Below are 27,745 nucleotides of genomic sequence, written 5' to 3' on the forward strand. Positions count from 1 at the left end.
TGCTTTCCTTTTATCCAGCCTCAGTGCAGAATATAAATGAACACAAATCTGTTTCTAGTGGCGCTGAGCCAGCTAGGGTAGGGGAAGTGAACTGTTCCTCCTTCATGGAGGGACAATCTGAGTGCTTTCCAATGACACTGCCATTTTCCGGCAACACGTCTCTCTGGAAGACTCTTGCAAGCAAGCATTGGGCCATCTGTCTCCTGATGATGGATTTAAATGGAATTGCAGCACCCGGAAGACGAGAATAGATGGGCTCCTGTCACTCCATCTTGCCCAACTTCTAAAAGTGCCGCACAAGCAGGCTCTCCCGACTTTTGAATTTAAAATCAAGTAGATGTCTGTCTGCATTACAGTAATCTGCTAACGAATTTCAAAATGGGTTCCCGGACAACTCTTGTCTCCTTATCTGTTACTAGCAAATGTTTCAGCAAGCCTTTGCTGCATGGTACACTTGCCTCTTAGTCTATGCCAGGCTTCCTCAACCTCGGCCCTCCAGATGTTTTGAGGCTACAATTCCCATCATCCCTGACCACTGGTCCTCCTAGCTAGGGATCATGGGAGTTGTAGTCCAAAAAAATATCTGGAGGGCCGAGGTTGAGGGAGCCTGGTCTATGCCAACAGTAAATGGTTGTTTTCGCTTGTTTTGCTTATTATTATTTTTTAAAATTTCTATTCTGCCCTGCATCCGAGGATCATAAGGTGGTTTACAATACAAAAAAAGTAACATAATAACAAATGAAACAATAGCCCTCACGGTTTAAAAGGCCATAGATCGTTTAATTAGCCAAAGGCTAGGAGAAGAGGAATGGTTTTTTTGGTCTTGCTCCTAAAGCAAAGGTGCCAGATGAGCCTCCCTGGGGAGATTATTCCACAAATGGGGAGCCACCCCAGACTAGGCCTTTTCTCATGTTGCCACCCTCCAGACCTCTTGTGGAGGGGACACATGAAGAAGGGACTCAGATGATGATTGCAGGGTTCAGGTCAGTTCATATGTGGTGAGGCAGTCCTGAGCCATCTAAGGCACCTTGAATTGGGCCTGGAAAATAGTTGGCAGCCAGTGCAGTTGGACTAGTGCAGTTACTGTAATATGCTCAAACCATCTTGCCCCAGTGAGCATCCTGACCACCAAGTATTGCACCAGCTGAATTCTCCAAACTCTATGCGGAGGCAGTCCCAGATATAATGAATTGCAAAGATCTAACCTAGACATTACTAGAGCATAGGCAACCGAAGGTAGGTGTCTGCTTCTTCTAAGCAGTGATGATGGAAATTACCAGGGGTGGCTTGAACCTAATACTAGTGCTTTATGGGGAGACATCACAAGTATTCTAGGATAGAACTAATTTGCCACAAAGCGAAGGCAGCAAAAATCAATGCACACATAAATACTATTGACCTCAATCAGTCATTCAGCTACGGCGCTCCAGGGGTTGAGTTCATGGGCTTGCACGAAGAGACCAACACTGTCATGCAAATACATTTCATTCCTGGCCAGGTGAGTAGAATTCCATCTAAATTCTGTGCTCCATACATCAGATATGTTTTCAACTTTCTAGGGTTTCAGAGACTGAGATGGACTTCACCCACTAGCCCTCTGTAATGTGAAAACATGATAGATGCCATGATGTTTTTGGCAAAGGGATCCAAAACTACTGAACGTTTTAATTCTTGTTCCTACTTTTGAGCACCTTGGCAAACTCTTGAGTGTGTAGATGTAATTGCAAAAGGAGGATAGATGCCCACCTCCCCCAACAGCCTGCACTTCCTTACCCAATTCCTCAATATCCAAGGGCAAAAGCTGGTTATGCCTCCTGTTTCAGCAATGATAAGAACCTAACATAAGAAGAGCCTTCTGAATTAGACCAGTGGCATCGCGAGCTGTGTGCAGGTGGCGTGTCGCTTGTTGGATCAACGTCTTAGCAGTGCTTATGACTTTGCCACCCGTGACCCTTATTTGGGCGCTGTATTGAATTCCTAAAGGAAGCCTTTAAATAAACTTGCCATAGTGAAGGTTTGAATCCTGAGTCTGACGAGGGGAGCCTGGACAAACGAACTTTGAGAAGTCGCTTGTCATTTTAGTCACCCTTCAGGCTGCCATCTCCATTCTGCAGCAGTCCTAGAATACAAGGGAAAAGGAAAACGATGTTTGATCATTGTTGGATCCAGAAAACTGCTGTGCACAATTCAACAAGCGTCCTTTGATAAATGCAATTATTGTGGCATAAGCTTTTGTTGGCCAGAGTGTAGGTTCATGCAGCAATAAACATGTTCTTTAAAGTACTATAGGACTCGGTTGTTTTCCCTACAATGTACTTCAATAGACTCTGCCTCTACCATGTGGCACTGCTTGTAGAGCGAAGATTGTTTTTGTGTTCATTTTAAAAACTGGATATACTTGAAGGAGCAAACATCTTGAGGGAGGAGGGCACATCAACTAGCCCTGCACTTAGCAGTCTCAAACCTGATTTTGGTTCTAGACCACTGGGAGTAGTCTGAATATATTTCAAGAATGCTGCTGTGTCACTCTTGCTCATAAACATAAGCCCCAAATCCAGCTGCGGCCAGACAGCTTTTAATTATGTTGGAGAGGATTTGGAATTGTTACCGCTTTGGCCTTTGTCCTGCATGCACTTTTATATAGAGAGATGGCTCTCCATGTAGGACAAGTGGATGTGAATATAAAGGGACCCCTTCTACTTTATTAAGAAACATGCTGCAGGAGTAATTTCATAAAAGTTGTAACTCAGCAGGTTGACTCTCCCTGAAACTGATGTTTAGGAACACTTTCATGAGTACAAACTCCCAATTATCCTGCAATGTTAGAAGAACCTACAAATTATTTAAAAGGGTTTTGCCTCTAAGACTGGGAAGGAAGAATTCTGTGTTTGTGAGCATTTTTATTTTAGCATGCTGCCTTACTCATTTGCCAAGCCTGGGCTGATCTTCATGCCTTAGTGGAATCCCATAAAGAGAGAACATTTGGAATGAGCAATAACTCAGAATACTCATGGGAACTGTTACCTGCTGTACTAGGTGTAGCTTCAGCAGACAGTGCTTGGTTTTAAATACTTAAATATTGGCCAGGGTTGGGCTTGTAACAAATATTCTTGGGCACCACTCCTTTAGGATGAAGTCAGGTGAAAAGAATGCAAGGTGAGAAAGAGAGTCACAGAATAGGAGCCACTCGCTCCTAAACAGGGTGGGGATGTGTTTTTCACTCAGAGCTACAAGGAGTTCAAGTTATTAGCCCAGCAGAGATGACAATTGAACAGGTGCTTCTCTGGGACGTGAAGTGCAGAATTTTCAAATTACAAAAGAGCACAGAAATGACCATGTCTCTACATAGAGCACTTGACTCTGTGTTAAGTAAACAAAACAGAAAGAAAGGGCAGGACCCACGGAAAGATTTTGGTGCTCTTCAAGCACAGCATCCTGAGTACTCCCTCTCCCTGACCTAAGAGAAGCAAGACATGCAAACGTAGAATTCCCAAACTGCATCGGATCTGCTTCTTCACTCTGTGCAAAGGAGTGATGATGGTCTTGGGGCCCTGGCAGGTGCCCAGCCTTGCCACTGCCTGGAGTTTGCTCTGGGGAACAGGAGGTTGATTTAAATAGCGGTCAAGGTGTGTGAGAGTCATGGAAAGTAGTGGCTGATTGTATTGTGGCTCAGGAAAGCCTTTACTAAAGTGGAGTTGGAGAGGAGCTAAAGGAGTGACTTAAATATAAGAGATGTAGGTAGTATTTCCAAGCATAGAGAATCAGCACAGATGAAGGCATAAAGGTGGAACAGGCCAATTGCTGATGACGTAGTGCATTACAAAGAGACTCATTCTCAACTAGAATAAGCAATTAGGTATGTTCAGGTTCAGTTGATTTGTATGATTGTGATATTTACTGGTGCTGAAATTAGCCACCTCACCTGTCCTCCTTGTCAGTTCTCCTCTACAAATTCTCACATCAAATATGTGCTGGATGTTGAGAGGGAATTCACAATATCGGCATCTGAAACTGATTTTGCAGTAGTACCCAACATTCAGTTAAAAACATCCTCTTGAATGGAGAGAAGGAGATACCAGTTGCAATTTGATGTCACACAGGGTTCTGAAGTAATATTTTAAATAATTTTATTTAAACAATATTTAAGCATACAACAATCTAAGCATATAACTTACCACATAGAAACCTGAAACTTGTATGTCAAATGTCTGGATCTGATTTTGACATTAGAATCCAAACTGCGAAAATATTGAAGATTGTTTTGACATTTTGATTTAGCTTTGCTTGCAAGGTGCTGTCTTACCGTAGAGTTTCCCTCCATAAGGACCTTACCCTATATAGGATTTTAATATCTCCTGGTCCTGTGCTGAAATGGGCTACCTGTTTCTATTGATTTTTTCCCCAGGAGAACCATGTTAGTCTCTTGAAGCAAAAAACCACCGGAGCTCTGTAGCATTAGTTTTGTGGTCTCATGCTCACTTTGTCAGATGCGTTTATTTCTACCAAATAGCTTACCTTCACATTAATAGGACGGCAGTAGTACAAACTCTTCTGACGGCTAAAACTTCATTCTTGATTGGTTATGTACTGTGGCTTAATAAACACAACTGCTGAATAATGTGCCTCTTGAAATGTTGCTGCACTCTGTACTACTCAAATGCTTGCTCATTCCTCCTTTTGTGTGTCTAATTTTCAGTGCCGCTTGTTGACATTGCTAGATGATAACAGCCTGCATTTATGGACCCTGAAACAGACCCACAGCAATATGTCTGAGCTGCAAGAAGAAAGACATTTCACACTCCGAGGGCCTCCTGGGTAACTGGGATACTTCTTTCTCCATCAGAAGTGGGCCAGGAGATGCTTTCTGATAGACTTTTGTTTTGTTTTTATTGTTTAAGCAAATGCCTGCTTTTTTACTAGTTCTGTGCGCTCTGGAAAGCCTGTTTCTCATTTCTAAATTGGGAAGAAAGGTTGCATGCATGTGTGTTACATGACTTTCTACAAACTAAGGGTTTATTCAGAAGTAATATTCACCAACTTTCATGTTGTGCAGGGATTAGGAGTGTAGACTTATACTTTCCTCTGACTTAATGGAGCTGAGTTCTTCCTTACATCTTTGAGCAAGCCATAGTTTGCTGTTACATCTGAACCAGGCAACTGTAGTTTGGTTCAATTAAGGGAGGGAGAGAATCTTGAGTGAGCAAAGGGGAAAGAGACGGCTGTTGTCTAAACAGGCCAGGGGTTTGTGTGCTACAGGCTTGGTGAAAGAGTTCAGTGCCACTGAATTTTTTTAGGGGGCGGGATTGCTGCAGATTTTGTTGTGCCAAGTGATTCGCTGGTTAGCTTAAAGTTTGAGTGTGCACTTATAAAATATTTAGTACATAACCTGTTCATTTGTTTTGTCTTTAAACCCTGCTTAAAATATTCTACTGATTGCTTAAATCAGAGGTGTCCCAACTTTTTTCAAAGAGGGCCAGATTTGATGAAGTGAAGGGCCGTGAGGGATTTTACCCCAGAAAATAAACTGCCACAGTGGCTGGATTAAACCAACCAGCGGGCTGGATTAGGCCCCCAAAACTGACTTTGGACATGCCTGGCTTAAATTGTTTGTTCCTGTAGAGTTGTAGGACAACTTACTAGCAAGTTTCTATTCCCACACTAATGGTATGCATTAGCCCTTTTTGTATCATATGTCCTCCCCCCCCCCCCCCCCCGCAACTGAGAATTGTGGGATGAGAATTTATACTTAAATATCTGGTAATGAATAATGATTTCCAAAGCCTTTACACACAGCTGTTGGATCAAGTATCTGCTTTGTATTACAGTATATATAAGCTGCCTGGGCAACTAATTTCACCCAGCTGTAATTTACCAGTATCTCTTTTCCCCTCCACTTACAGTTCCCCTCCAAGTGCTACCCAGGTAACAGCTATCCTCGCACACTCCTCCCAGGAACTTCTTTATCTTGGCACCGAGAGTGGTAATGTCTTTGTGGTGGAGATCCCATCCTTCAGAGTGCTAGAAGACCGGACCATCAGTCCAGATGTTGTGCTGCAACGGTAAAATGAGACGCTGGAGTTGCGCTATCTAGGGATGATTTCGGGGTGTTGTGTTACGCATGCGTTACAATGAGGGTAAAAATCCTGCAAGACCTTTGAACACTGGTTATATTAACATATTAACCTGAAGTAGTAGTATTGGTGCCACCTCTGTGGTTGCTCTGGAAATGAATTCAAATCCCTGCCTACATGGTCTGACTTGAACTCTTTCTTGTTCCTGGGACTTGCCTGTCGTTTTGGTTACACGGCAGCTTCTTAATTCCAGTCTTCCATCCTGGTTTGTTGGTTTGGATGAGCAGGTCTCTTTGTCCTGGCAGATTGAGCTTCACAGGTAACCAGGAGCTGTACTCAGCCCTGCCCCCCAGTGGTTTGGGGGCATTTTTTAAAATTTCCCAGTGTGGGTGTGGCGGCGGGAGGGAGTGTAAAAGTCCAAGTAAGGTTCAGAAGCTTGTTTTTAGTATTTTCAGGATTCGGCTTTTACCCTTTAATAATTTAAATACAGTGGTACCTTGGTTTTTGAATGTCTCCGTTGACGAACATTTCAGAACTCGAACGCTGTAAACCCAGAATTAAAGGCTTCGGTTTTCGAACGTGGCCTCAGAAGTTGAACATGTTACGCAGCTTCCATATTGAGTTTTCCGTACTGAGGCTTCCGTATTGAGTTTTCGGTTTTCAAACGTTTCAGAACTTGGACTGGCTTCCGGAACAGATTACGTTCGAAAACCGAGGTACCACTGTACATTAGTTGTGACTACCTTTTAAATATTTCATAATAACTGTGGTACCCTTCCCCAACCTAGTGCTGTGCAGATGTTGCGGGCTGCAACTCCCATAATCTGACCGTTGGCAATACTGGCTAAGGCTGTTGGGAGTCTGGAGTCTGACACTGTCAGGAAAGTACCAGGTTGAGCTACAGCAATGTTGTCAGTACAAGTCAAATTGACAATTCCATCGCTTAAGAAAAAGAAGAAGAGTGAATAGAATTATTTAATTGTAGCAACAGTGACTCAGGACACAGGAAACAATTTCATCGACAGGAGATTTCGGTGCTTCTATGGGAGAATCACAAGGAGCAAGGAGTTGGTGGGAAATGGCATCAAGATCTTTTATGGGAAGCAGTTAATAAATGGAATAAAAAACAAATTATCAGAATGCCACCGGGCTGTAGTGGCAGATATAGAGGTTAGGGCAGCAAAGTTCGGATGGAGGCTATGAAGCTTCAAGCAGGTGGTTTTAGCCAGGCTATTTTCCATGATGTCCAAATTGATCCCTGACATGATACTGCAAAGGAGGAGAATTTCCAACTGTTTCCTTTCTATCCTTCCATATATTGGTGGCTTCATTGGCATTCATAATAGTTCATAACCTTCCCCCCCCCCCCCGCATTTCTTCGCAGTGTGCCAGAGGAGTACCTCAACAGAAGGTCCCTTGAATTGGTGGAAGCCTTACGGGAACATCCTCAGAACCCCAATCAGATCTTGATTGGCTACAGCAAGGGCCTCATTGTCCTCTGGGACTTGATAAATAACAAAGCGACACACCATTTCCTTGGCAATCAGGTAATAATACCTCCTGGGGCTGTGAATTGCAGCCAGGAAAGCTTTTCATTCCTGGAATATACAGCAAGGTGCAGGGAGAATTTCGTATAGGAAAACAGAACAGGAAGGCGTACTTGAGCAATTAAATACGCATTCTATGTAGCATGTTGTAATGCAGTCCTGGAACCATTTTTTAATGCTGGTGTGGAAGAGGCAAACCCAGGAGGTGGATGCTTAACCTTGTAGTTCATTTACACAAAGTCACCCTGAGCTGGCACACATGAAGTTAGCCCCTGGGCTACAGATCTTCAGTCCTTAGAATAAGATTGCATCCATAACTGTGTATAAACTGCACATACCACCCCTCTCCAAATCCAGTTCTATGTTTGGAATAAGCTTTAAGTCAGGCTTGCTAGAGGCCACCTTTGAGTTTCTGACCCTTCAGCGGGGTACTGTAAGTGCAAATTTTTCATTTGTTCCCTCGTAACCACGAGGGCTAAGAAACTTATTTCCATTCTCTGAGACTTGCATGCAATGCCGTCCTCGTGATGGTCAGGTGGCCGAATTCTGTGACTACCAGAACACACACGGTTCTTAGTGGGGTGTTTCTTCTGAATTGGACTGCAGTGGTGATGAGACCTTTGAACTTTTGTTTGCTGATTCTCCCTAGCAACTGGAAAACCTCTTCTGGCAGAGGAATGGCCGCCAGATCATCAGCTGCCATTATGACGGGAGTTATGCCCAGTGGCCTGTCTCAAGTGATGACAGGCAGCCCGAGCCCCTGGAAAGCAAAGTGCCTTACGGTCAGTATGGGCGGGGGCTGGCAGTGCATGCCTTCGGAACCGTACATGATTTGACGTGTGTTCAGAGCAGTAAGTCTTTACAACATGGGGCCCACCAAGCTGAATGCCGCCCTCTTGAGGCTCAAACATCTGAATTGTGCCTGCCTGAGGCGGCAAAAACAAGAGAATTGTTATATTGTGGCCTGCTGAAATGCATATGCCACAATATGTGGCCTTAATTAGAGCTCCACTGAATTGGAGCAGTGCCCTGGGCGGGTGATGGCATCTGAGGACCAAAGTCTTGCTAAAGTGATGGTGGCTTTCCAGACGTTGGAATGCAGGAGCCAGTGGGAAATAGTTGTCTTTCTACTGTTAGGGGTGTCTTTAGTGAGTGACTGGTCTGTTTTTAGTACAAGTAGTTTCTCCATTGTTTGGTTCATAAGCAACCTTCATTACACAGGTATTCATGGTGCTTCTGATGGCACTGTCTGTGTGGATAGCAAGACAAGGCTGTCAGGGCAAAGTTATGTAATGAGCACTTTCTCCTTCATATGGGAAAATTAGGGGTGTGCTGCCAAGCCGTGTCAGGTTAAATGATAAAACTAAAAGATTCTCCAGCTACTTTCAGCCGTGTGGATTTTTGACTAAAATAATTGTCTTGGATTTGAAATGGTTTTTATATTTGTTTATTGCATTGTGAAATTGCTTTGTAGTGCTTCACAGGTAGCGATACATAAAGAAATAATAAATTGACAACAATATAATAAAATAAGCATTTATTTAAAACATGGCATCTTCTTTAAAAATCTGCCCTTCTAGGTCCTTTTCCTTGCAAGGCCATCTCCAAGATTTACTGGCAAACAACAAAGAACGGGTAGGTACTTTGGCAGATATTACAATGCTGCCCATTCTCCTAAGATTCTAGAGTGACCTTTTAGTAACAAGAGCTGAGCTGCTGCTTGCTAGAAATTCTGCAGCTGACTGAGGTGTCAGCAAAAGTCCTCTCTTTATAATCTGAACACTGAAAGCTGATCCACATAATGGAAGGGCAGTTAGAAATTGCCTGCTCTTTTCAATCCACTCAGAAATAACACTGTCATAGTTTTTTTTATATATATAAACAAATTAGGATTTATATCTTACATTTTACCATAAATTCCTTCCTGGGTGGCTTACAAACAAATAATCCTAAAACATTAACATTCTATATCTGTAGCAATATAATTAAAAAGGAGATAAAAGCAGCAAATAAAAACAGCTAAAAAGCAAACAGTAATATTAAATATTATGAGAGAACAGGTGGACTTCTTGAGACATCTGAAAAATGATGTATTTGGTTCTAAGTGATTCTGCTAAAGGAGATTGTTCCACAGTTTGGGTGCCACCATGGAGAAGGCCCTCACTCCGCTGACCACGGTTCTGACTTTTTGAAAGAAGGAAGGGGGCACACAGAGAAAGGTGCTTGACAATGTTAATTGATGGGTAGTGAAAGCTGGCCTTGAGATCCTGTGCCCAGGCCACTTAGGACTTTAAAGCAGCAAATTTGTGCTTCTCTGATTGCTGGAGACTTAAGAGAAATTCTAAAGATTCAGGGGAATGCATTTTGCCACAAGAGAGAATTATTCTGTCTCTGCAGTGGTTTGGTTAGCTTGTAGCATGAAATGCTTTTAAGTTGGAGGAAGGTACCTAAATTGTATATCTGTTACATTTTCTTTTTCTCTAAGGCTTCCTTACATTATATTTCAAGGAGGGATGCCACGGGCCAGCTATGGTGACAGGCATAGCATTTCTGTCGTTTATGGCAATCAGCAAACTGCCTTTGACTTTACATCGCGAGTGATAGACTTCTTTGTTATTGCCAATGCAGATCCACTTGCAGGTATGTGACGGATTTTGTTTTCTCTGGGAGCTTTAGTTGGAACTACATTTTACTTTGAGGGTTCAGATTCTGGGGGTTCCTTGGAGTTGAAATACCCAATGTGTTGTTATTAGCGCCCAGATTTGGGTGATCATTGTGAAATACTAGTTGTGTGTTGGATTTTTTGTTTTACAGTATTTTATTTTTTCGTAAACTAGTAAACGGAATGATGTTTTGTATTTATAGGCTCCATCTTTTGGGAGCTAAAAATGTAAAGCATTTTGATAGAAATATAGAAAACCTTGATAGCAATTACAGCTTTCAGCTGTAAAAATGACCATTGGAAATCTTTCATGGGGGTAGGATTCTGTTTCATATTGCTAAATCAAGTAGATATTACTGAACTACAACCCGCATCATCACTGACCATAAGCCATGCTGACTGCAGCTTATTTGTTTAAGAGTTTTTATACCTCTTGGCTAACAACACAGCATACAGTATAATTTAAGCAGGAATATAAAACAGGTGTAAAACCATATATCCATTATAAACACAGCAACACTAAGTCTAAACTCCAGCCAGCACCAGCACCATAATATTCCGTATAAGCTGGAAGTTCAGCAACATCTAGAGGACCACAGATTACCCACTATTACACTAGAGATTCTTCATAGATTGCATCTGCAGTGCTGCCCTTAATTACTCTCCGAGATGTGTATCAATTTCTTGAAATTATTTATACACTGTTATGAAAAGTGCTCAGAGTGGTTTACTGTAAAGTCCATTAAACAATAGAATCCAGCGGCATTAAAAGTCAGCACAAAGCTTAACTAAACAGATTGGGACAAACGGCTGGCATCCATAGCAAACATTTCAGTAAACAGGTAAGTTTTCCACGTGTGCTGAAACTGCATCACTGTAGGCATATGACTCATTTAGTTTTACAAACACATGGCTATTAGTGAGAAGGAAGTCAGCCCTGTTCTCCTTGTCCATGAAAACAGACTTTTAAGGTGAAAGGACAATATTTTACCTTCCTGCTGCAGCGGTACCTGTTTATCTACTTGCACTGGCGTGCTTTCAAACTGCTACGTTGGCAGCAGCTGGGACAGAGCAATGGGAGCTCACCCTGTCACGGGGATTCGAACTGCCAACCTTCTGATTGGCAAGCCTAAGATTGCTTCTGGGCAAGAGGAGTAGTGTTAGGTGGAGTTCCTCAGCATTTTGGGTCTGAGTGATTGTCTCCCAACTTGTTGTTGCACAGCTGTTCACACAGGCCATGTGTGCAACAGGGCATACAGGAACTGAAGAAGGAAGTGCTGCAACTGCTGCAGGCTTAGCCCAGGAAGTCGTTCAGTCATCTGAGGTTCCTGTGGTTGGCCAGCTTCCCTGTAACTGACCGCTTAAGCCTAATGGGAATCTGCCTTGGCTCACCTCACATGCTCCTTCCTTCGCTCAACAGAGTGTGAGAGTGGGCCACTCATTGTGCACCAAATCCACTTAGGTTAATGTGTAATGCTTATGTAATGGCTCTGGTGGTGTTGGGAAGCTATTCTTTCACTTGCCGAGTGTCCGTGCTGTGCGCAGGATGCTTTCAGAGCTGATCATTTGGGGCAACTTCTTACAATGCGTTATGTAACTGGAGAGGTGGAGGACAGAAATGCTTTGTATCGTGTCAGTTGTGTGTAAATGGCTGCTTTTCCTGTCCTCTTCATAACACAAGAGCAGGGCTTCTATCTTTTCCAGTAAGTGGGGCTGGAAGGGCAGAAAGCAGTCTTTTTTTTGCAATTGGTTTGCTACTATAGCTGGAGTTCAATGTATGCCTGCTGTCTCTGCCTCGGTACTAAATGCACCATTAGAAACGACTCTCTGAGATTGCTTTGTGCTACTACTTGGCAACTTCCAATGAAAAGGATACACGATCAACTATGCTCAGCAAAGATGACTTTGCTAGCAACATTAACTTTCAAAGCACTTGGTGCTTGGAAATTTTGCAAATAGGGGGTTCCAAATAAGTTGTCTTAAGCTTTTATCCCTCCCTAGCAGTTCGAAAGCACGTCAAAGTGCAAGTAGATAAATAGGTACCGCTCCGGCGGGAAGCTAAACGGCATTTCCGTGCGCTGCTCTGGTTCGCCAGAAGCGGCTAAGTCATGCTGGCCACATGACCCAGAAGCAGTACGCCGGCTCCCTCAGCCAATAAAGCTGTCTAGAGTCGTCCGTGACTGGACCTAATGGTCAGGGGTACCTTTACCTTATGCTGAAATGTGAAAACTGGGGGCAGTATCCAACTAATTCGTTCTGTCAGCACAAGGGTTTCTGCTTGCATAGTGGAACACCGCCCCCCCATGGACCCCCTAAATCTATTATGGGTTTTCCCCCAACCCTCCAGAGCAGATTTGCAGTTGGTGTGAGATGCACATGGGGGAGGGGAAAATTCCTTTGTGCAAGTGGAATTCCTTCTGCTGGTAGAACAAATTAGTTGGATTCTGCCCTCCCACAAAGCCCCATAGCTTAATGTCCCATAGAAAACAAAAGGCTAGCATGTATAATAAATAAAGAGACACTTGATTAGTATACCTGGCATCCCCATATTATTTGATTATTCACACATTCCAGCCCTATATGATGGATCGCAGTATCTATGGGCAGTGTAGAAATTGTCAGTGGCAACAGATGCCGAAGAACCTTCCTTTAAAAGGAACAGGGTGTTCAGCTCTTTACAAAGGCTCTCTCCTGATTAAAGAGTCATTTGTATGTTTACTCAGAAGCAAGTCCCGCTGTTTTCAATGGTGCTTGCTTCCAAAATAAGTGTGTGTAGGATTGCAGTTTTAGTCTGTTACCCGTATGAGTGGTGCCTGTTCATTGATTGGCTAAATTTGCTTATGAGTATAAGCAACACATTTCAAGCAAATTGCACCCTTCTGTTGGACTGTGCCTGCTCTGCAATATAGGTGCATACATCAAAAGAGACATTCTGTCCTATGTGCTTTTCTTAACATAGTGGTTCATATCTCTGTTAATGTATATAATCTGCTGTGAGGTACCATATTTTTTGCACCATAACACTCACTTTTTTCCTCCTAGAAAGTAAGGGGAAATGTCTGTGCGTGTTATGGAGCGAATGCCTACGGATGGCGGGGGGATCTGCTGCAGTCGTGAGCAGAGGATCCATGGTTCCCCTTCCTTCCCTCCTCCGTGGCTCGCTTTGAAACAGCAAAGCGGGAGAAGAGCTGCTGAGTGGGGAGGAGAGAGGGACAGAGAGCCTGCTTCTTTAAAGGAGCAAAGCGGGAGAGGAGAGGAGCCGCTTACACGAGTGTCAGCGGCTCCTGTCCGGTTGGTTCCTTTAAAGCAAGCAGGTTCTCTGCCCCTCTCTCCTCCCCACTCAGCTCGCTACATAGCAGCAAAGTTTTTCAGCTTGCTAAGCCGGGGATGAGCGGGGAGGAAGGAGAAAAGCAGAGCCTGCTTGCTTTAAAGGAGCAAAGTGGGAGAGGAGAGGAGCCCTCTTCTTCATTATTAGCAGCATCCTTCTCCACCCACCCCACACGTGTTCCTTCTCCCCTTAAACCCCTCGCCTGCATTATTAGCAGCATCCTTCTCCACACACCCCACGCGTGCTCCTTTTCCCTTGAGTGCTATTCCTTCCCTCCCCACTTAAAACGTAGTTACAAAGCACGGATCCACATGGATCCTCAGGATTTTTGCATTGGGCTACTCCAAACTCACTGTCAGATCACATGGCTGTGGCCACAGCATGAACCACAAAAATCATACATCCACTGTTTTGTTTAGAATATTTTTTTTCTTGTTTTCCTCCTGTAAAAACTATGTGCGTGTTATGGTCGGGTGCGTGTTATAGAGCGAAAAATACGGTAATTGGGACCATTTTTTTAAAGTTTTATCAGAAGATATTAGTTGCTTTAAGTTTAAAACATGCAGTCCTACTCCCTTAAAACCTACATGCAGTTTTAAAATGACAAATACTGAAATGATAAAACATAAAGGGAAGTTGTTTAGGGAAGTTTTTTATGTTTGATGTTTTATCATGTTTTTAGTATTCTGTTGGGAGCCGCCCAGAGTGGCGGGGGAAACCCAGCCAGATGGGCGGGGGTATAAATAATAAATTATTATTAAAGGGACATTTAGGAGGAGGCTTTTTGTTTCGTTTCAAGGAACAGCCTTCTGGAAGCACAACACACCCAACAGTATGCATTAACTCGGTGCAGAGAAGCGCTTGCCGAATTGCCTCTATCCCTTTTAAATTACTGTAATACTTCAATTAGTTTAAAATGCACCGTGACGTCTTCTTTTTGTTGCAAAGGTGCTGTGCATCTCCATGTTGGAGGAGCCACCTTTTGCCAAGTTCATTTATAACGGAAAACAATACAACATGTGATTCTGTGACACATTGTGCATTTTGCTTTCCAAAAGCAGAGCAGTGATGAGTTTCTGTAGCCGGCTGCAGAAGCGGCTTTCCGTTTGTAATGAAATTCTTCTTGTTCTCAAACGGATCAACGGCTCTCAGAACCAGCAACGCTGCTACATTTTAAGCAGCTTACTTTGCTGGGATTGGCCTAAGTTCCTAGAAATGGTCTAACATACAACTAACTGGGTCACTGCTGAGCATGCACAATGCAGCCTGTCTTTTACCCATTAAAGGATGGCAGATGAAAAGAGTCACATAGCCCACCTGCTTGCATCCGGTCCTTGATTTCCAGTTCACGGTCATTTCACGTGACATTTTTTACTCCATAGATAATCTTGGATAAAGCACATAAATGGCCTATTAGGGGTGTTGGCGATTGCACCACAGGAACTTGGATTGGGCAGAAAAATAAAACTTGCTCTTCAGAGACGTGCACTTTGTTGTTGTTTTTGAAGAATTTATACCCTGCCCTTCAGCAGGTTTCCAGGCAACTTTCAAAGTGAACATTTCAATACAGCGAAGATGAAAGCAGACATGGAAACACCGTAATATAAAAGAGCAGCATAAAGGAAGCGGGAGTAAAAACAAAAATTCAAAGCAGCTTAAAAACAAAGCACAGATGATTGCAGGGTGGGGAGCCCATCAGCTAAGTTTGACACAGAGTAAAACCCACTGGAATTAATAAACATGCCTAAGTTAATGAATTTCAATGGCTCTACTCTGCGTAAAGCTTTTGAAACTACTTTTTTGACTGGGAAAATAAAATATTTTTGCCTACTGCCAAAAAGACACCAGATTAAGCTCTAGTCGGGCCTCCCTTCAGAGCCAGATTTAGGGCAGTGCGGTTGGTTCCCTCGCACTGGGCACCAAGCCGAGGGGGGTGCTATAACTGATGCAGTGCATGCGCAGAATGGAAGATGAAAGGTAGGGACACCGAATTTTGGTCTCACACAGTGCACTACTGAAATTTGAAAGACCAAAGTCCACCTTTGCTCCCTTGAAGAGAGTATTCTGCAATTGGAGTGAACCACTGAGCAGAGCAATCTGTTTCCCACTTCATGTGGCCACACGTGAAAGCAAATTGTTCTGCTGAAGGGCTTTGAAGGCCGAAATCAACACTTTGACTTGAGCCCTGGAGCAAATGGGGGAGACGGTGCAATTGACGAAACCACAGGCGTAATGTGCTTTTGAAAATATTTTATTTTATATGTTCTTAATCCGTTTAAAATGTTTTACATACGTGTCTTCTTTCTTTTTTTAAAATTGTATTGTTTTGCTGCCTGGTTATTTGCCTCTATTGGGAGAAAGGAAAAGATAGAAATTCAATAAATAAAATGTATATAGTACCATCTCTATATTTTCCTCTTTGCCAGGGGCAGGCCTGGCTGGTTTCTTTTCCAGGGGATGTGCGGTCTAAACTCGACCCATGGAAGAAGGATGAAAATAGAGACAAGGGTAGAGAAGGGGAGGAATTGTGTGATTATTTCAAGATCCATAATGTAACTAATAAAGCCTAGATAAACCATGCTGCTTATTTGTGTCCGCTGATGAAAGTACTTCACAATCGTTTTCTCCCTGCTGCCTCTCCCCCAGTGAAATGATGGCTATTTATTGATTCCTTTTCCTGCAGAATTTGATGACCCATCTGCCATGGTGGTGCTAGCAGAGGAAGAGCTAGTAGTCATAGACTTGATGTCTCCAGGCTGGCCATCGGTCCAACCCCCGTACCTGGCATCTCTTCACTGTTCAGCCATCACATGTTCCCACCATGTCTCCAACATCCCTCTCAAGTTATGGGAAAGGATCATCAGTGCCGGGAGTAAACAGAACTCCCAGTTCTCTAATATGGTATGACTTGCATGCATGAACGTTGGAATGGAATGAACGAGTCCCTTTCATATTAATACTGGATTTCATACTGCATCTGAAGTCCCGCTTGAGAGATAGAAGGCACAAGCAAAGGATGAGGCCGTTTCAGCGATGTAATCTTGCATTCCAGCCTGAGTACTCAAAGATAATTATGGCCCCCAGACCCAAATCTGTTTGCTTATCTCATTTATTGCATTTATATCCTGCTTATCCCTCCAAGAAGATCAGATTGGCATACGTGGCTCTTCTCCCCCAATTATCTTTGTAACGAACCCTGTGAGATAAGTTAGGCTGTGAGAGACTAGCCTAAGGTCATCCAGATAGCTTTCATGACTGGGTGGGAATTTGAACCTGATCTCCCAGGTCCCAGCTCAGCATGCTAACCATTACACCACACTGGTTCTCTGAGGGCACTGTAGGAATAATGCATTTTATAAGCTCTCTCTGCCTTCTTTGGGGAGCAAGGCCTTCTCTGTTCACTGACTCCAGAGGTCCTGGGGTGCTCCAGTGAGATCTCTCAGGTCTTTCCAAGTTCCCATGACGTCTTGCACAGGGGCATCTCAGACCTGGTGCGTCGAGGGCCTTGCTTCCCAAGCAAAACAGAGAGCTTAAATGCTCTTTTTGTGCACCACAAAAAGCTCTCTGCTTTGCTTGCTTTTAATTTGTGGGATTGCAACCAGCGGCCTTCAACAGCATATGGTTGAAATTGCTGAAGTGTTAAACACGTGTAGGATGCAGTGTAAAAGGTAAAGGGACCCCTGACCATTAGGTCCAGTTGTGGCCGACTCTGGGGTTGCGGCGCTCATCTCGCTTTATTGGCCGAGGGAGCCGGCGTACAGCTTCCGGGTCATGTGGCCAGCATGACTAAGCCGCTTCTGGCGAACCAGAGCAGTGCACGGAAACGCCGTTTACCTTCCCGCCGGAGCAGTACCTATTTATCTACTTGCACTTGACGTGCTTTCGAACTGCTAGGTGGGCAGGAAGGATGCAATGTACTGCACAAGAAAACATGCTGAATTATATTGTTAGTTTGCCTGCGCAACTTGTCACAGAATTCAGAAATTTAATAACTTTAATTTTGGGGTGTTTGTGGCTCAGGGACTGAGGATCTGTTTTGCATGCAGAAGTTCCTAGGTTCAGTCTTGGGCATCTCTTCTCCGAAACCCTGAGAGCCACTGCAAGACAGTGCAGCTAGAAGAACCATTCTTCTGATCTCTGTTTTAAGGCAGCTTCTGTGCACCCCACCCTAATCTAGATTTCTGGTTCCCTCCATTGCAAAGGACTCTGGCTTTGAGCTCACATCTAGGTGCAGACAAGCAAATTTTACACGTTTTGTACACTACTGAGAGATCAGAACACTTGAAGACAATCCAGTGGTACCTCTGGTTACGTACTTAATTCATTCTGGAGGTCCGTTCTTAACCTGAAACTGTTCTTAACCTGAAGCACCAGTTTAGCTAATGGGGCCTCCCGCTGCCGCCGCGTGATTTCTGTTCTCATCCTGAGGTAAAGTTCTTAACTTGAGGTACTATTTCTGGGTTAGCGAAGTCTGTAACCTGAAGCGTATGTAACCTGAAGCGTATGTAACCCGAGGTACCACTGTATTCTGCACCCTGACAAAGTTGCAGTTCCTATGGGTTCGGTTTCAGAAAGCCCTAATAGTTACAGTTTGCAAATATTTACAAGCTTTCTGCAGCAGCAGCTGCTTACAGGAAAAAAAATGTAGGTTAATGGATTCCTCCCCATCTTATATTAAACCTTAGCATAAGGAAATTGGCTAGTAAAACCTTAAGAATGTATGGCTTAATCCAAACAAAGCTTAATCTGCATAGATTTGGTGTTCAATGCTTTCCTGCTCCCTCTGTGTCTTCATTGCATATGTACTTCCAACTTTGCATCCATTCTGTCCCAATTTCTGTTTTCCTAGCAATGGCCAATTAATGGAGGCACCAGCAAGGCTCCAGATCCTCCCCAGAGAGACTTGCTACTTACTGGGTAGGTATGAAAACAGACGTTCTTCCTCTGGTTACCATTCTGGAGCTACTGACCTCATATTTTGTTTCCACCTCTGCTTAGTCAGTCTAATACAGCGTGTGAGGATCATCATTTGTGCAACAGCCATTAAACTGATTACTTTTTTGAACTTGGGTATTTAACACTTCAATGGTAACGAACTCTTCTGAAGGCAGAAAGTTCCAAAACATTACCGGTTTGTGTGCGTATATGTGTATAAAAAGTCTCACATCAAGTGGATGGGATGGAACAATCGTTTCGTTTTGCCCCTCCATATGTCTTTCTCTGTACGCTAAATAGGGCTTTGTTGTTGCTTTTCATCCGGAATTTAAAATATATGTATCCTTAATACTCCTGCAAGGACGAAAGAGGTTTCCTGTCAAGATCCCTGATAAGATTCTCCCAATTAATGGTCCAGGCATCCTGCCAGCCATGCTAAAAGGATAACATTAGCATACAGGAGCTAGAATACTCGGTGTCCCTGAGAACCGAATGTACTGATGTTGTGGAGAGAGGATTGAACGTAAGAGCCCGTCACCAGACTTCGTAAAACCCAGTGGGATACAAGCTAATTTCTGGAATGTCGCTTGGTGTATTTCAAGCACAGTGATGCAGGGGGAGAATTCATGTTGATTCACCCAAGCAAGCTTGGTGCCTCAAGTGCCGCAGCATGGTGTTTTGTGTTACTTATTTAACACTTTGTATACCACCCCGCAAGTTAACGTGGTTTTACAGTTTCGGAATCATGGCTGTGGATGTAAGAGGCATGATACAATAGAGAACAGAGGGGCCAGGTTGCCCTGCAAATTGGTGATGTGATGGAGGAGGCAGAGCGCTCTGGAGGAGCCAGCCACTGGAACTGCGACACACAAGTCATCACACATTGTGTACAGGGCCACCTCAAGATTGAGGGGGCCTGTTCCCCTTAAAACAAATACTGAGGGAGCCGAGGTGTCTTCGCGCCCCACCCAAGTTGATGCGCCTGATAGGGAAATGGTAGGAGGAGGGGGGAAAGCCAGGTCAGGTGCCAGCCGTTTAACACTGTTAAAGAATGACCAAGCCAAAAGGTCACCACAGGAGATTGCTTGAGGAGAGGGGAGGAGCCCAAATGGCATCTGGTCCCAGCTGAGCTGATGGAGTGGTCCTTGCTGTCAACTGGCCACTGATGGGAGACAACATGGATCTAATTAGGCGGCTGCGAACGCATTTCTGTGCACGCCCATCAGATTATTCCTGTCAAGATTTATTTTAAACGCTCGCTGCAATGCATGTTCTTTAAGTTGACTTCACTAAGCTGGACCTAACAAGAGCCTTTTTAGAGCGTTAGCCACAAGGAACTAAAGCTCTTTCAGCCTGACAAAAATATTAATAGCTTAAGTTTGTGTGGAAACATATATGGAGAGCAGTTAACTGCCTTGGGTGGTAGTCTTCAAAAAAGTCAGGAACTTCAGGAAAGTCCAGTAGTTAGTAGTAGTAGTTGTCATAGTAGTAATAATAACAATAACAATATTTATTTATTTATACATACATACATACATACCCCACTTATATGGCTGGGTTTCCCCAGCCACTCTGGGCGGCTCCCAAACAGAATATTATAAACACAATAAAACATCAAAAATTAAAAGCTTCCCTAAACAGGGCTGCCTTCAGATGTCTTCTAAAAGTCTAGGCTTCCCTGGTGGGCTTGGAAGCAGTGGCAGGCAAGCTTCCCTGAAAGACCCTTTGCCCACCATTGCAGATATTTCCTTGCAATGTGCAGACACAGGGGTGTGGTTCTGGGTATATAATCTTCCTTTGTACTGGGCCGCAGTAAGGTTCTGTATGTGTGAGTTGGCTGTTCACTCCACCGGAATCCCCTTTGGATCAGTTCTCCAGCAGTCAAGTCAGCGTGGGGGGGGGGGGAGAGTCAGCGTAGAAAAGGGATCACGAAGGAGGAAAGTTTTGTAGCCGCCTGACCTATCTATATTTAAATAATTAGTCCAAAAGGATTTCAGTGCCTCATATTCAGTGTGTTCACTTACCTGGAAAGTAAGCCGTGCCGCTGGTGTAATCTGCTTGCCCCCTTCATTTCTCTCCCCCCCCCCATCAGGCACGAGGATGGCACAGTACGATTCTGGAACGCGTCCGGCGTTTGTCTGAACCTCCTGTATAAGCTGAGCACGGTGAGGGTGTTCCTCACGGATGCTGATCCCAATGACAATCTGAACCAGATGGGGGAGGATGAATGGCCTCCGCTGCGCAAGGTGAGGAGTCCGTGGCCCAGCTTAAACCTTCCGAAGCCAAGGCCTGCTGAACTGAGCGGCAGAGAAGCTGCCCTGCAGAACGCCTTGATTTGTGTTGATATGGTATTTTCTTTCTTGCCTGTCTGCCCTGCTAGGTTGGCTCCTTTGACCCTTACAGCGATGACCCCAGACTTGGGATCCAGAAGATCTTCTTGTGCAAATACAGTAGCTACTTGGCTGTGGCAGGAACAGCAGGGCAGGTACAGAAATGCACTTGGATAGACTGTTGGACTGTATCCAGTAACGCAGACCTATCTTTTGCCCCCATCATTTGGGAAATGCAAGAGTTTGAACTTCCCTGCATGTTATGCCCTGTGTTCTACATTAACTTTTCTCCCAATCCTAGTGATCTGCGGTGTGTAGGAGGCATTCTGTACATGTTCAGATACCGTCATGTGCAAATTTCTCTGCCTTGTATTTTGTACCATCTACACCGTTGTAACTGCCAGCTATGCAGCCAATCACTAATTAAGCTGTTGTTCTGGCTTGTTCATCTTTGGGTTTTCAGTTTGAATTCGTTCGCTCTCTAAATCATTGTGTGTCTTGGCCAGCTGGATCCTGGTAGTAGTATATATAGTAGGAATGTGTGTATATATGTTTGTACAGTGGTGCCTCGCAAGACGAAATTAATTCGTTCCGCAAGTTTTTTCTTCTTGCGAGTTTTCCGTCTTGCGATGCACGGTTTCCCATAGGAATGCATTGAAAATCAATTAATGCGTTCCTAGGGAAACCGCTTGCCAGGCTGGCGGTGCGGAGAAGGGCTTTTCTCCCCACCGCAAGCCTTCAGGACAGGTACGGGAACAGAGGGGAAGGCGCGCAGCGCTTTCCCTCTGTTCCCGGGGCTTGCGTGGGAGGAGGGTTTTTCCTCCCCACCGCCAACATTCAGAACAGCATTCTGAATGTTGGCGGTGGGAAGGAAAACCCTCCTCCTACCCCAAGTCTTCAGGAAAGCCATCCGATGCCGGGCGGCGGGAGGAGGCTTCCCCCCCCCCCCGCCCAGCATCGGAGCTTCGTTCCGATGCCCGGCGGCGGGAGAAGGCTTCCCCCCCCCCCGCCCAGCATCGGAGCTTCGTTCCGATGCCCGGCGGCGGGAGAAGGCTTTCCCCCCCCCCCCCGCCCGGCATCGGAGCTTCGTTCCGATGCCCGGCGGTGGGAGAAGGCTTCCCCCCCCCCGCCCGGCATCGGAGCTTTGTTCGTTCTGATGCCCGGCGGCGGGAGAAGGCTTCCCCCCCCCCCGCCCAGCATCGGAGCTTCGTTCCGATGCTGGGCGGCGGGAGAAGGCTCCCCCGCCCGGCATCGGAGCTTCGTTCCGATGCTGGGCGGCGGGAGAAGGCTTCCCCCCCCGCCCGGCATCGGAGCTTCATTCCGATACCCGGCGGCGGGAGAAGGCTCCCCCCCCCCCCGCCCGGCATCGGAGCTTCGTTCCGATGCCCGGCGGCGGGAGAAGGCTTCCCCCCCCCCGCCCGGCATCGGAGCTTCGTTCCGGTGCTGGGCGGCGGGAGGAGGTCCGAGGACAGTGGGGAAGACGCGCTGCGCTTCCCCGCTGTCCTGGAGATTTCCCTATGGGCTTTCGTCTTGCGAAGCAAGCCCATAGGGAAATTCGTTTTGTGAAGCGCCTCCAAAACGGAAAACCCTTTCGTCTAGCGGGTTTTCCGTCTTGCGAGGCGTTCGTCTTGCGGGGTACCACTGTATGTGCAGCAATGTCTGTATACCGGAACAAGTAGGGAAGATTAAGTCGCTAAGTTGATAATAGGCGAACCATTCCACTAATCAGTGGGCTGTGCTGACAATGCAAACTTTCTGGGCTAGTTTCTAGCTTGCAACTTAATTTTTTTCTATCTCTGCTCTTTAATTCCCTTAATTTAATTAGCACCAAGGAGAATCCTTAGTTTTGAATTACTGATTTGGGATAGAGTGGCCCTTTCCATGGGAGACATTTTGACAATTCCTGCCTCAACACCACTGGCCTATTGAAAGTTTTTGTTGCTGTTTAGACTGTGGAAGACAGGGTTCACAGATGCTCTGCCCCATATAATTAGATAAAGAAGTTCATCTATGTCAATGGGGGGGGGAATGGGGACAAATATGCATGTCTTCTCCTGTGAAATGCAAAGCTTTTCAAAGAGCCTTAATTCAGGTTAGAAGATAGTTACAACTTGCCCTTGGGCTCTCAGCTGTGATGCGCCCACTCCTCTTCTTTTTGGCTTTCTTAACTTTCAACTGTATCAGATCACCTTCACTGTTGCATTTTCAAATTGCTGTGACCTGTTCTGCAACCTTAAGGTCAGGGCAGGTAATAAATCAAAATGAATAATAATAATAATATACACCGGCTCCTGGCATCCGAAACACACTCTTCAGAGTAGATTCCCACTGCACTTGTAAGAGTCATGCTGCTCTTTCAAAAAACCAAAACAACACGCCTGCTTGAGTCATGTGGGCATTGGCCGCAAATGTCAGTTCACATTGGATTGCCAAACGAGCTGCTTTGCCTCAGGGCTAGCAACTTGCCCAACCCACCTGTGATGAGAAAGGAGCAGCATGTAGTTTTCTGAATTATGACTCTTCTACTGCTCTTTAAAGACTTTGAATGGGTGAGTGCAGATCATCATGAACCAAATGGGTAACTCAGTCTGTTATACATATAACTGCCAGGCCTCTCAAGCAAAATGTCCTGCCAAAGCTGTGGGCAGAGAATCTTGTCCACATTAGGTCAGAAATAAATGAAAGCAGTGGATAGATTTAGCATTGCTGCAGGGCAGAAACATAAAGACTATTTTTGCCAAGTAGTTAAGTGATATGATATTCATGAACGGTGGTTGTTTCTGTTGCTTTTTTAAGTGGTGTTGTCCTTACATTCCATTGTATTTGGGTTTTGCTGCTTCTTTTGATTATATGTTGTGCCTATCACTTTCAAAAGCTGCCTTGAAAGTATCTGAAAAGGTGGGGTAGAAATAAATTGAAATAAGACTGCTAATGCTTCTTAGATTCACAGTGTGCTACAAGAGCCACTTGGTAAATGACTGCCTCTGTTGCATAATTACATAAGCCTACAACCTCTTTTCTTTTGTTTTACTTCAAAGTGCATCACGCTGCAGGAGGGTGTTCATACACTTAATCAAAAAGTGAATTGGGTTAGCTAGAACTCCCCTGCCGCTGACGTGATGTTGAAAAACCAGCAAGGAAGGATATAGGTGAAATGCAAAAATATTCCTCAGTGCTTTCGAGGGTAAAGGCCCAGAGGAGGAAATGCATTTGTCCTGGCCTTCGTTCTTGCACAAACTCTGTGGGTTTTGCAATGCTAAGGTTTCAAAACACAGTTCCGAATGACCTTCTCCCTTTTCCCTACCCTACCCTGCCCCGTCCAGGTACTCGTGATGGAGCTAAATGACGAAGAAGCAGAGCAGGTGGTTGACCATTCAGAGGCGGACCTCCTCCAGGATCAGGAAGGCTATAGGTGGAAAGGTCACGAGCGGCTCAAAACTAAAGATGGGCCTGTTCGGTTTGAGCCAGGCTTCCAGCCCTTTGTCTTGGTCCAGTGTCAGCCGCCAGCTGTGGTCACTTCGCTGGCCCTTCACTCGGAATGGAAACTCGTAGCCTTTGGCACAAGCCACGGTTTTGGGCTCTTTGATCATCAGCAGAAGCGGCTGGTCTTTGTCAAGTAAGGGGGTTACTTCCTGATTGAAATAGATAGGTAGATGATAGATAGATAGACAGACAGACAGATAGATAGATAGATAGATAGATAGAGGTAGATAGATAGATAATGTTTAAATTGTATTCCTGACACAGTGTAGGGTTTAGGTGAAAGTCTTGCATTGAGCGTCCAGCCATTTTCAAAAGCCATGTGCTTAAACAGGATTTTCCTGCCAGACTGGTGAGGCGTAGTGCTAAGGGTTCAATCAGTGAACTGGAAGTCCTGGATAAAAATCTCAGTTCAGGCAGGAAATTACTTATAATAATAATAAATTTTATTTATATCCCGCCCTCCCCAGCCGAAGCCAGGCTCAGGGTGGCTAACAACAATAAAATAATACAACATTCGGCAAAGCATTTTCTTCCCAGCCTTAGGATTAGATCTGCAATAGCTTCTCCTGATCGTTTAAGCGGGTTCTCACAGCGGCCCTCCAGATGCCATGGGAAGCTTGAAAGCAGGGCTGGACACAGCGACGCTCTCCCCGCCTGCAGTTTCCTGAAAAGTGGCATTCAAAAGCACACCGCCTCCGACAGTGGAGGCAGAGCAGAGTTGCCATGGCTAGTAGCCACTGATAGCCTTATCCCTCTCCTTGAATTTATCTAATCCTCTTTTAAAGCCATCCAAGTTGGCGGCCCTCATGACATCTTGCCAGAGCAAGTTGCATAGTTTTAAGTACGCACTGTGTTAAGAAGTTGTTTTGTCTGTCCTGGATCTTCCGGCGTTCAGCTTCTCCGGATGTCCTTGAGTTCTAGTGTTATAGGCGAGAGGGAGGAAAAACTTCCTTATCCACTTTTTCTATACAGACATCATGCGTCACGTTGTACGCTTCTGTCATATTGGCTCTTTCTTGACTTTTCTCTCAAGTTACAAAGCCCCACTTGTGTGGGGGGTGGGTAGGCAGCAGGTACCCCCAACATATTCAGGAATTGGGGAGTTGGAGAGAACTCTGCCTTCCTCCTAGCCCCCACAAAATGCTGAGATCCATCCCTGGCGGCCAAGGATTACTCTACTCCAAAGCAAGAAGTTGTTTCCTGACCACAGCTTAGTCAACACTATTAGGCTCAGGCAGGCGTGCTCTCTTGAAGTCCAAAGGTCTTCTCTTCTCCCTTTTGTTGCCTTGGGGACAAAGGGAGGCTGAGCCCTCCCTTCCTCCTGATCATTATGGGGAGAAGGTTTTCCCCACAAATGTTACAGGGCGGAGTACACTTCCGCGAAATTAATACTGGTGTGTCCTACAGAGTGATAAAGATCATCAAAGTACTGCATTTAAAGTGCTACGTAAATCCTAAATAGTTTAATCCTTGTGGAATGTACGGGCAAGGCAGTGTGAAATCTTACATGTAGCACTGTTTTTGAAAAGGAAAACAAAAACACACCATCAGATTTACTTTGAATCCTCAGGGCTGTTGAGAAACACTGAAATGGATTTTACTGATGGAATACCTTTAGAGCCTTCTAGGAAAACTTTAGTAATTGCCAACATTCCACAAAAGCAAATACTGTGAACAATATAAAGTGTGTAGTTTAGAATAGTTCTGGTTTTCTGAATGCTCTCTTGCCTGGCTTGAGAACTGCAGGCAAAAAGCAGCAGCATTGTCCCATGTTGCTTTACATCTGGGGTAGCCACCTCAGATGATGTTGGGCTCCCAAATCCCATCAGCCATAGCCTATGGGCAGGGATTATGAGACCTGCAGTCCAACAAGTATTTGCAGGACTACAGTTTCTTACCCCTAATGCAAAGCAACTAAAGGCCTTGCCAATGCCTGTGCACGGTATTTCAGACCTCTGCGCTGCAAAATGTGGTAACTCTCTTAATGGGCTTCCAATGTGTGGCTGCAACTTGACCAAAAAACAGTTTGGTTTAAAAAGGGAAACTGAGCCAACCCTGTTAATTTCCTTCTAGGTGTACCTTGCATCCCAGTGACCAACTGGCCTTGGAAGGCCCTCTTTCCAGAGTGAAGTCTTTAAAGAAGTCCCTCCGCCAGTCCTTCCGACGAATGCGAAGGAGCAGGGTATCTAACAGAAAGCGACGAACTGCAGAGGTGAGGGGCTGCGCTGTCTCGGCTTCACGTACAGTGGTACCTCGGGTTACAGATGCTTGAGGTTACAGATGCTTGAGGTATTTACAGATGCAGACTCCGCTAACCCAGAAATAGTACCTCGGGTTAAGAACTTTGCTTCAGGATGAGAATAGAAATTGCGCAGCGGTAGCAGGAGGCCCCATTAGCTAAAGTGGTACCTCAGGTTAAGAACAGTTTCAGGTTAAGAATTTACCTCCAGAACGAATTAAGTTCTTAACCCGAGGTTCCACTGTATTCAGCAAAGCTCTGGTGCCACTTATGACGTTAGAAAAAGCCCCCTTGTACAGTATTGGATCTCAGCCTTGCCACTCATGGCATTGATATGTCATATGAGGAGGAGATTCGGGCAGCTATAGGCTAATCCTTTTGGAGGAGAATTGTGCCGGTTTCTTGGAGTACGGCAAACCTAGTCTTCTGCCATCATAAAGAGGTGCAAAAGGATTCATTATATAGCCTTAAAGCATTCTATTTTTCAAAAATAGTTTCTCTTCTTCAAAGCAAGCATCCCTATAAGAAATGGCTTTTTTTGGAACTGGCTTGACTTTTTTTTATTAAAACCACCTGACACCAGCTAACATGCATATTATCGTATAACACCCCCCCATGTATAAGACGCCCTCTATTTTTGGGGACTCCAAATTGAGAAAATGGGGGGAGATTTTATCCGTGTATAAGACAACCCACAATTTTGAACATCATTTTTTAATAATAAAAAAACCCTAGTCTTAGACATGGAAAAGTATGGTGTGTATATATATATATATTTAAAGATGCCATTTTATCACTCTAACCTCATTATCTGCCCACTTGAGAGATGCTAAATTGAATCGGGCCTTTAGTGTGGTGGTCTCTACACTTTGCAATGGTCTCCCTTACGTATTAGGCAATGTCTGTTGTCTTTTTGACACCTACTGCAGACCTCCTCCTTCTGGCCTTTAAAGCACAGATCTTTATCTCAATCTGTGCTTATATTGGAACTATTTTAACTGCTGTTTGCATTGTTGGAATTGTTTCCATTTTCTGTATGGAATGGTTTTTATCTGTTTTATGTCTGTAGCTGTTTTATTTGCTTTTATAAATGTATATTTTTTCTGTTGCAAACTGCCCTGGGACCTTACGGTAAAGGGCAGGTAAGAAA

The 27,745-nt window shown here is 44.7% G+C and overlaps 1 protein-coding gene across 8 annotated transcripts in view; it reads left to right on the plus strand.

Moving 5' to 3' along the window:
• Positions 1-27,745, plus strand: part of LLGL2 (LLGL scribble cell polarity complex component 2) — a 70,736-nt gene that overhangs the window by 30,575 nt on the left and 12,416 nt on the right. For all 8 annotated transcript variants that reach the window (XM_083487360.1, XM_083487361.1, XM_083487362.1 and 5 more), the window contains exons 4-16: positions 1,417-1,498; positions 4,697-4,815; positions 5,901-6,059; positions 7,456-7,618; positions 8,268-8,400; positions 9,199-9,253; positions 10,104-10,258; positions 16,292-16,509; positions 18,458-18,525; positions 20,636-20,789; positions 20,924-21,028; positions 24,197-24,489; positions 26,430-26,568. In XM_083487360.1, the coding sequence (XP_083343486.1) occupies positions 1,417-1,498; positions 4,697-4,815; positions 5,901-6,059; positions 7,456-7,618; positions 8,268-8,400; positions 9,199-9,253; positions 10,104-10,258; positions 16,292-16,509; positions 18,458-18,525; positions 20,636-20,789; positions 20,924-21,028; positions 24,197-24,489; positions 26,430-26,568 (1,843 nt within the window). The remainder of the gene's footprint in view (positions 1-1,416; positions 1,499-4,696; positions 4,816-5,900; positions 6,060-7,455; positions 7,619-8,267; positions 8,401-9,198; positions 9,254-10,103; positions 10,259-16,291; positions 16,510-18,457; positions 18,526-20,635; positions 20,790-20,923; positions 21,029-24,196; positions 24,490-26,429; positions 26,569-27,745) is intronic.

Source organism: Podarcis liolepis (genome assembly GCF_965112155.1).
Source record: "Podarcis liolepis genome assembly, chromosome: 2".
Classification (NCBI taxonomy): Eukaryota; Metazoa; Chordata; class Lepidosauria; order Squamata; family Lacertidae; genus Podarcis; species Podarcis liolepis.